This window comes from Colius striatus, unplaced genomic scaffold (assembly GCF_028858725.1).
Source record: "Colius striatus isolate bColStr4 unplaced genomic scaffold, bColStr4.1.hap1 scaffold_35, whole genome shotgun sequence".
Classification (NCBI taxonomy): domain Eukaryota; kingdom Metazoa; phylum Chordata; class Aves; order Coliiformes; family Coliidae; genus Colius; species Colius striatus.
The window spans coordinates 2,850,495-2,860,673 of NW_026908519.1; the positions used below are offsets into that span (position 1 = coordinate 2,850,495).

At 47.0% G+C, this 10,179-nt stretch overlaps 1 protein-coding gene across 1 annotated transcript; it reads left to right on the plus strand.

Moving 5' to 3' along the window:
* Positions 1 to 4,579: 4,579 nt before the first annotated feature.
* LOC133629279 (uncharacterized) lies at positions 4,580 to 9,891 on the plus strand. The gene is given in 2 exon segments (XM_062019938.1): positions 4,580 to 6,945; positions 6,947 to 9,891. Coding segments are annotated over 2 exon segments (5,139 nt in total). The 3' UTR covers positions 9,720 to 9,891.
* The last annotated feature ends 288 nt before the right edge of the window (positions 9,892 to 10,179 follow it).

Genomic DNA, 10,179 nt, shown 5'->3' on the forward strand with positions numbered 1-10,179 from the left:
TATGCAGTATGTACAAATGCTTTCTGAAGAGTACTCATTCCAGGGCAGGAAAGTTGGTCATATCTTCCTCTATGTTCTCCAAACAGGTGTTACTTACCAGTTTCATGCTTTTGCCTAAAATTCTGTGCTCAGTTTTCTATGAGCTTTAAACATTTTTAGAAAAACTATCTTAACAGTTTCATGTCCCTTTGATTCAGAGTGCATCCAAACCTGGCAGGAAAAAACAATATTCAACTTCAAAGTTCTTACTGGCTCAGAGAGAAGTGACACTTGCCAACTGTGATTCTGAACAGAGAAGGTATTCAAATTAAGATGTAATCCAAGTTATTGTCTACAGTGAAGACCACAGCTCTAATGTTAAAAGTCTTGGTAAAATACTCCAAATGGCAGCAGTTTTCAAACACATTTATTTTTGTCTACTAGGCAGCTGCTTAAGTCTGACAGTAGCTGCAGCAGAGATTTTTTGCCTGGGATTCTCCCTTTACAGTTCTTGCTGGACATTTATCCAGACTCTGTGCTCTGCACTTGAAACAACCAGCAGATGATTTCTGATGGAACCTGAGGCTCTCTGCACTGGCCTGATGCAAAGGCAATTTACATCAAAACTCCTCCAAAATCCTTTTTTTTCTCTCTCAGAATTGCACCAAAACCTCATTTGATCCCTCACAACTCCCCCAAACCCCACTTCTTCCCCTCAAAACGCTTCCAAAACTCCACTTTTTCCCTCAAGATGGCACCTTTTTACCCAGCAGTTCCCAAAAATCCCACTTTTCCCCTCAGAATAGCACCCAAAACCCACTTTTCCTCTGAAAATACCTCCAAAACCTCAATTTTTCATTCAGAACTCCACCAAAACACCACTTTTTCCCCTCAAAACACCACCAAAACACTTGTTTTTCCACAAATCCACCCAAATCCCACTTTTCCCCTCAAAACTTCACCCAAATCCCACCTCTTCCCCTCAGAATTGCACCAAAGCCTCATTTTATCCCAGAACTCCACTGCTTTTGGCCCTCAGAAATGTACTCAGTCCCAGCTTTCCCCTGCAAAACTGCACCAAAGCCCCACTTTTTCTCCCAAAACTCCAACAAAACCCCACTTCTCCTTTCAGAAATAAACCAAAACACCACTTTGCCCCTCAGAATTGCTCCAAAACCCTACTTTTCCTCTCAAAACTACACCCAAATCCCAATTGCTTTCCCTCACAATTACCCCAAAACCTCTTTTCATCCCTCAGAACTCCCCCAAAACCCCACTTGGTCCTTCAAAAAAAATCACACAAAACCCCTTTTCTCCTCACATCTTCCCCAAAGTCCCTCTTTTCCCCTCAGAATTACTCCAAAACCTCACTTTTTCCATCCAAACTCCACCTAAACCCCACTTTTGCTCTCAGAAATTTACCAAAACCCTGCTTTTTCCCTCAAAACACCACCCAAATCCCACCTTTTCACTCAGAAATGCCCCAAAACCTCATCTTTTCCCTCAAAACTCCACCCAAATGCCACTTTTCTTTCTCAGAAATGTACTCAAACCCCACTTTACAGCCTCAGAACTCCTCCAAAACACCACTGTTTCCCTCAAAACTGCACCAAAACCCTGCTTCTTCCCCCAGAAGTTCCCCAAAACTGCACCTTTCCCCTCAAGACTCTACCAAACCCCACTTTTTCCCCTCAAAACTCCACCAAAACCCCATTTTCCCCCTCAAAACTCCACCCAAACTCCACCTTTACCCTCAGAATTTCCCCCAAACCCCACTTTTCCCTTCAAAACTCCACCAAAACACTAGTTTTTTTTCAAAAATCCACCCAAACCCCACTTTTCCCCTCAAAACTCCACCCAAATCCCACCTTTTCCCCTCAGAATTGCACCAAAGCCTCATTTTATCCCACAACTCCACTGCTTTTGGCCCTCAGAAATGTACTCCATCCCCACTTTTCCTCTCAAAACTCTTCCAAACTACACTTTTCCCTGCAAAGCTGCACCAAAACCCACTTTTTCTCCTAAAACTCCAACAAAACCTCACTTTTGCTCTCAGAAATAAACAAAATCTCTACTTTTTCCCTCAGAATTGCTCAAAAACACCGCTTTTCCTCTATCAAATTCCACCCAAATCCCAACTGTTTTCCTGGAAAATGCCACCCAAACCTCACTTTTCCCCTCAGATTTGCCCCCACACCTCATGTTATCCCTCACAACTCCCACAAACCCTCACTTTTCCCCTCTAAATCCCAACAGAAAACAACTTGTTCCTTCAAACCTCCACCCAAACCCCCACTTTGGACCTCAGATAGTTACCAAAACCTTCCTTTTTTTCTCACAACTCCACCCAGACCTCACACTTTCCCCTCAGGATTTCCCCAACAGCTCGCTTTTCCTCTCAAAACTCTACCAAATCAAACACTTTTCCCCACAGAAATACCCTCAAAACCCCACTTTTGCCGCCTCAGAAAACCACCAAAACCCCCACTTTTCCCCTCAGGCATGCCCAAAAACCTCCTTTCATCCCTCACAACTCCACTGAAACCACACTTTTTCTCTCACAATTGCGCCAAAACCTTATTTTATCCCTCCAAACACCCCCCCAAACCCTACTTTTCTTCTCAAAGCTCTACTAAAACCCCACTTTTTGCCACGTAAGTTCCCCAAAAACCCATTTTTCCACTCAAAACACCACCCAAACCTCACTTGACTTCAGAATTGCCCCCAACCTCATTTTATCTCTCAGAACTCCCCTAAACCCTCACTTTTCCCCTCAAAACCCCAACAAAAACACACTTTTTCCTTGCAAACTCCACACAAACCCACACTTTTGCTCTCAGAATTGAAACAAAACCCCGTTTTAGCCCACAACTCCACCGCTCTTTGCCCTCGCAAATGTACTCAATCCCAGCTTTCCCCTGCAAAACTGCACCAAAGCCTCACTTTTTCTCCCAAAACTCCAACAGAACTCCACTTCTCCTGAGAAGAGGCCAAACTGAGAAGAGACGAAACAAACAAAATGGAGTACGGCCTGCACACCATGAGAACAACAACCGCCTCAGCAAAAGTGCAGTCTCATTGAGACCGCTTCATTTCCAAGAAGCAGAAGTTAAAAACATTTCCTAAAAAAAGGCTGCGGCCTGTGGTTATCAGGAGAGGCCAGACCGAGGGTCAAGAGCTTGTAACTATTGTTTGAACCCTATATCTTTTGTGTGGCGTGTAAACCCTATAAAAACCCTTTCCTACTGAGCACCAGGGTCGCCTCCTCTGACTCCTGCGTGAGTTACGAGACGACCCGGAGCTCCGAAATAAACCTCACCTCGTGTGTTTGCATCAAGTCGGCTCCTCGTTTTCCTCTGAGGTGCGCATCTGCCTGGGTAGAGGAAAGCTTCGCCTTTCATTTGGGGGCTTGTCCGGGAGCAACGACGAACACCTCAGGAAACGATGATCCCTTGGAGGTGAGCTTTTTGTGTGAATGTTTGTGGCGTCACATGAGAGCTTGTGAGCTTGTGTAGATTGAGATTAAGAGTTTGTGTAACTGAACAGGCTTTGTTGGGATAACATTGTTTTTAACGTTATTTCTTTCCTTTATCTCTGTTTCTTTTGTGTCTCTCGAAATTTAAATTAGTGCCCATCCCTCTATGTCATAGGCTGCATACCGTTGACCAAGTCTGAGACTAGGTCTGGATCTAGCCGCACCTAAGCCCCTTTTTAGGATGCCTTAGAAAGCAAGGGGGTCCAGACTGAACCTCGTGACTCAACGGCAGGGTCTCCTTAAATAAACCTACTGTTGACCAGGTCTGGGACTAAGGATTCTTTCCTGAACCTCGTGACCCAACAGTCCATAATCCCCAACTTCAGTAAGAAAGACACTTAGGGATACACGGATAAGGTTCTCATTCTCTCATTCTCTTTTTCTCTCTCTCTCCATTAACCTCTGAAAATGTTTTAAGTGTGTGAGATTGGGAGCTCGCTGTTGCACAGATATCTTAAGCATCAGAGACCAAGTGAATGTTACTTTTGTGGGTGGTTGGGTGAGAACATACCTTGGTACCCTTGTAAGTTCAGGGAATGCTTTTTGTGCCGCCTCTGTGTCCATAAGTGTATTTGTTGGTTTTCACCTGAGAGTCACACTCAACATTACGGGGATAGGTACGGGACAGGAACCCCTTTGTGCAAAAATTTTAATGTGCCTGATTAATTGTATTGATTTTTTATGTTCTACCTGTGTAAGGATAGGAGTCATAATTGTCAGGGTTGTGTTATGTTGTTTTGAAAGTAAGGGTCACGGGAAAACTGAAGCTGCTGGGTCAGTAAAGGTCTGACAGACTTTAAAGAGGTTTCTGAGTAGCACGTGTGGGGGACAGACGTGTCCGGCACCACAGGCTACGGCCCTGGGGGACGCCTCACGGGTGAAAATAGGCAACCTTTGCCTATGGGTGAAACCTAGCTGGTCCTTGTGGAGTGAATGAGGGGACGAAGTCTCCGCCCTTCTGAAATTTTGATAAGATCTCTTCCGTGGTGTAAGAGTCGTGGAGAGCGAGAAATCGTTTCTGTGTGTGTGTGTTTTATTATAATCTTTTTTGTATTATTGATAACCATGGGGCGGTCCCGATCCACCCCTCTGTCATTAACATTGGCACATTGGGCAAAAGTAAAAGCACGAGGGCAAAACCTGTCTCTTATTATCAAGAAGGGGGATTGGCAAAATTATTGCGAAAGTGAATGGCCAACCTTTAAAGTAGGATGGCCGCGGTCAGGTACCTTTGACATCCATACCATACGGGCAGTCCGAATGACTATTTTCGCCTCAATAGGAGGCCATCCTGACCAAGAACCGTATATCACAGTATGGGAAGACTTGGTGATGTATCCGCCGGACTGGGTCCGACCATTTCTTCCAAATGATGAAATAAGAGTCCTAGCCCCATCCTACCCATACTATAGACGGGGCGTACCTGTGACAACCAGGACTCTGGCTCTCACAGGAGTAGAAGAAGGGGTGACCAATAATGGAGGAGATTATGAAAAATTGAAAGAACCAAGCCCTAAGACCAAGGTATATCCAGAGGTCGAAGGACCCCCTGAATGGACTCCACCTGTATCCACATCTATACCCACCGCCCCCCCAACTGGACCCCGGTCCCCAGACGAGGGAGTACCTGTGCCATATAACCCGGGGGGTTGGGAAGAAGGACCCTATACCGGTACCAGGAGTAAACGGGGGATAATGCCTGAGGGACCAGACTCCACTGTAGCCTTACCACTCCGGGCGGTGGGGCCAGCCCCCACAGAGCCAGATGAGTTACAACCATTACAGTACTGGCCCTTTTCGTCCTCCGATTTGTACAACTGGAAAGCAAATAACCCTTCTTTTTCTGAGAACTCTGCTGCCCTCATAGGACTAGTCGAATCCCTGATGTACTCCCATCAGCCCACATGGGACGACTGCCAGCAGTTACTTCAAACACTTTTCACCACAGAGGAGCGAGAACGAATCTTCTCGGAGGCACGAAAAACCCTACAGGAAGGCCAACCAGGCCAACCCCCTCGAACAGGAATGGAAGTGGAAGCGTTGTTCCCAGTAGCGCGACCGCAATGGGACTATAATACAGCAGCAGGTAGGGAACGACTGTCCATATACCGCCGGGCTCTGGTAGCAGGACTAAGAGGGGCAGCCAGGAAACCTACCAATCTGGCAAAGGTGAGAGAAATTATGCAGGGGCCTAATGAACCACCCTCGGTGTTCCTAGAACGTATCATGGAGGCCTATCGTATTTATACCCCGTTTGATCCCGAATCTAGGGGACAACGGGCCTCCGTTATCATGTCCTTCATTGGACAAGCTGCACCAGATATAAAACGAAAACTGCAGCATATCGAGGGATTGCAGGATTACACCCTGCAAGATATTGTTAAAGAGGCTGAGAAAGTGTTCCATAAAAGGGAAACCGAGGAAGAAAAGTGGGAGAGGGAAAAGAATGAGAGAGAGAAGGAAGAAATACGAAGACAAAAGAGACAGGATAAGAATTTAACAAGAATACTTACTACAGTAATGGCCGAGGGGAAACGCCAAGGGGAAAGACAGGCGAAAGGAGGAAGGGACCTGGGCGACAATGACAGGAATAAGGGACCCAGAAGACTGGGAAAAGATCAATGTGCGTTCTGCAAGGAACATGGGCATTGGGCCCGTGAATGCCCTAAGAAAAAGGGAAAGAGAGTACTAACCCTGGAGGAAGATGAAGATTAATGGGGTCAGGGCCCGGAACCCCTCCCCGAGCCTAGGATAACGTTAAATGTGGAGGGGACCCCAGTAAATTTTTTGATTGATACTGGGGCAGAATATTCCGTACTGAAAACCTCATTAGGGACTGTAACTAACAAACAGACCATGGTAATTGGAGCAACAGGTCGAAAAGAATACCCCTGGACAACTAATCGAACTATTGACTTGGGAACTAACCAGGTATCCCATTCTTTTTTGTTAATACCCGAGTGCCCTACCCCCCTCCTCGGACGAGACCTGTTAACAAAAATGAAGGCTCAGATAAGCTTTACTTCTGCTGGCCCTGAGATCGCCCTTGCAGGCAGAAAGCCAAAAACATGCGTATTGTCTCTGCACTTGGGGGAGGAATATAGACTATACCAAAACCCCAAGGAGAACCTGGATAACCTTGAAAAGTGGCTCAAGCAGTATCCGAAAGCATGGGCCGAAACTGGGGGCATGGGGGAAGCGGTGAACATCCCTCCCATAGTGATCAAGCTGCAATCAAGTGCCACCCCAATAAGCGTAAAACAATACCCATTGTCAAAAGAGGCAGTAGCAGGGATACGACCTCACATCGACAAGCTTGTACAACAAGGGATTCTTGTGCCTTGTAAATCTCCCTGGAACACACCACTCTTGCCGGTAAAGAAACCTGGGACTGGGGATTATCGGCCAGTACAGGACTTGCGGGAAGTCAACAAGAGTCCTTACCTTACATCCTACGGTACCCAACCCATATAATCTCTTAAGCTCTCTTCCCCCAGATCGTGCCTGGTATACAGTCCTTGACCTAAAGGATGCATTTTTCTGCTTGCGACTGCATCCAGTGAGCCAGTTAATTTTCGCTTTCGAGTGGAGAGATCCTGAAAGTGGGAGAGTGGGTCAACTCACGTGGACAAGATTACCACAAGGATTTAAGAATTCTCCTACCTTGTTTGATGAAGCCCTCCACAGGGACCTGGCAACTTTCCGGGCACAAAACCCACAGGTAACTTTACTCCAATATGTAGATGACCTCCTACTCGCGGCGTCCACCAAAGAAAGCTGCCTGATGGGAACTCGCAGACTACTGGTTGAACTTGGAAGGTTGGGGTACCGTGTCTCAGCAAAGAAGGCACAAATCTGCCAGAAAGAGGTAACCTATCTGGGATATGCTCTAAAGGATGGAAAAAGGTGGCTGACGGAAGCCCGAAAGAAGGCCATCTTGCAGATCCCCACCCCGTCAACCTCTCGACAGGTGCGTGAGTTCCTGGGAACGGCGGGGTTCTGTCGCCTTTGGATACTTGGGTTTGCTAGCTTGGCCGAACCACTATATCCACTCACCAAAAACAAAGGAGAATTCGTATGGGGAAAAGAGCAGGAAGAGGCCTTCACCAACATAAAGAAGGCGCTGTTAAGTTCCCCTGCTCTGACGTTACCTGACCTCACCAAACCATTTACTCTGTTCGTGGATGAGCGAAAGGGAGTGGCCCGGGGTGTATTAACACAGAGACTCGGACCCTGGAAGCGGCCAGTGGCATACTTGTCAAAGAAATTAGACCCCGTGGCCAGTGGATGGCCTGCCTGCCTTAAAACAGTGGCTGCCACCGCAGTCTTGGTAAAAGACTCTGATAAACTTACTTTTGGACAACCAATTACAATCATTGCAGCCCACTCCCTGGAAAGCATTATTCGGCAACCTCCTGACCGGTGGTTAACAAATGCCAGGATGACTTACTATCAGAGTCTGTTACTAACTGAACGTATTAAGTTTGCCCCTCCAGCCATCCTGAACCCAGCCACACTGATGCCTGAAGCAAGAGAGAGTGACCAGCCTCTCCATGAATGCCAAGAGGTTCTAGCCGAAGAAGTGGGTATTCGCGCAGACCTAACTGACCAGCCTATGGAAGGAACCCCCTCGTGGTTCACCGATGGGAGCAGCTACCTGTTGGAAGGAAAGCGAAAGGCTGGCGCAGCCGTAGTGGACGGGAAACGGGTCGTGTGGGCTAGCTCGTTGCCAGAGGGGACCTCTGCCCAAAAAGCCGAACTAGTAGCCCTCATACAGGCCCTGAGGTTGGCTGAAGGAAAAGTGATTAACATATTTACCGATAGCAGATACGCCTTCGCAACTGCTCACGTCCATGGGGCAATATACAGACAGAGGGGGCTCTTGACATCGGCGGGGAAGGAAATTAAGAACAAAGAGGAAATTTTAAATCTCCTAGAAGCCGTACATCTCCCCAAAAAGGTGGCCATCATACATTGCCCAGGGCATCAAAAAGGAGATGACTGGGTTGCAAGAGGGAATCGAATGGCAGACACAACTGCCAAAGAGGCCGCACTAGAGGCCATGATACTCTCAGTAAAACTTGACGACAAACAGGCAGTGGAAGGAAAGGAAGAAACAAACCTATCCGCTGAGGAAGGGAAAGCTTACATCGATAAAATGCACCGACTTACGCATTTGGGGACTGAAAAACTTATCACACTAGCAAAAAAATCACGCTACAAGGTCCCGGACCTACGGAAAACCGTGGAACGCATCGTACAAAATTGCGAGGCATGTGCCTTTACAAATGCAGGACATACTAAAGGAATCCAAGGAAAGAGACTGAGAGGAGATCGACCAGGAGCATATTGGGAAGTAGACTTTACGGAAGTAAAACCTGCCCGGTACGGTAACAAATATTTGTTAGTATTTGTAGATACCTTCTCTGGATGGGTCGAAGCATACCCTACAAGGAACGAAACAGCACTAGTAGTCGCAAAAAAGATCCTGGAAGAGATTTTTCCCCGGTTTGGTATTCCCAAGGTAATCGGGTCAGACAATGGACCTGCCTTTGTCGCCCAGGTAAGTCAGGGAGTAGCCAGACAATTGGGGATTAACTGGAAGCTCCATTGTGCATACCACCCTCAAAGTTCAGGACAGGTAGAAAGGATGAATAGGACCTTGAAAGAAACTTTAACTAAATTAGTAGCGGAGACCGGCGGGAGGGATTGGACAGTCTTTCTCTCCCTCGCTCTGTTTAGGGTTCGAAACACCCCAGGACCTACGGGGCTCACCCCTTATGAAATCTTGTATGGGAGTCCCCCTCCTCTGACAGAAATAGTGGGGACTGATGAACCTGTTGTGCCCTCTCTTACTCTTGCAGCACGCCTAAAAGCGTTGGAAGTAGTTAGAAAAGAAGTTTGGGAACAGTTGAAGAACCTCTACGATCCGGGGGAGGTGTCGATGCCCCATTCGTTCCAGGTCGGAGACAAAGTTCTGATTAGACGACACCGATCAGAGACGCTCGAACCTCGGTGGAAGGGACCATATGTGGTATTGTTAACAACTCCCACCGCTGTAAAAGCCGATGGGATTACTGCGTGGGTACATTCAGCGCATGTAAAAAGGGCACCTAGAGATATACAAAAGGATGATTGGGTGGTGGAAAAGACTGATAATCCTCTTAAGCTTCGTGTGTTTCGGAAACCAAACCGAAACACCTAGGGAAAATCTGTTGGTGGGACTAATCCGAGATTTCGGGAAGGCCCAAAATGCGACCAGTATCACTGCTTGTTTACCATTACCACAAGCAGCTGGGGAGCCTATTCCGTGGGGTATAATCCCGGCGGGACCACTACCAAAATATAAAAATAATGTATCCCAATTTTGTAAGAGTGTGCCTCGAACTAGGACTGGGGTAGGTCGGCGATTTATCAGGACACGAAAATCACAGTGGAAAATCAGGAAGGAAGACTGCAAACGAAAACTTAATTCTGAATATAAAAAGGGAGGGATCCATTCTGTGGGGACGTGTTATTTTGATGAGGAAAAACAAGTTACAGTAACTACCACTGAAACTTACTCTGAAGTGGTATGTCAGAATATCACACAATTAGACCCCAAGGTCTGGCAATCTATCTGGGGACCCGCTATTGCAGAAACTTTTAGCTACATAGGACCAGTA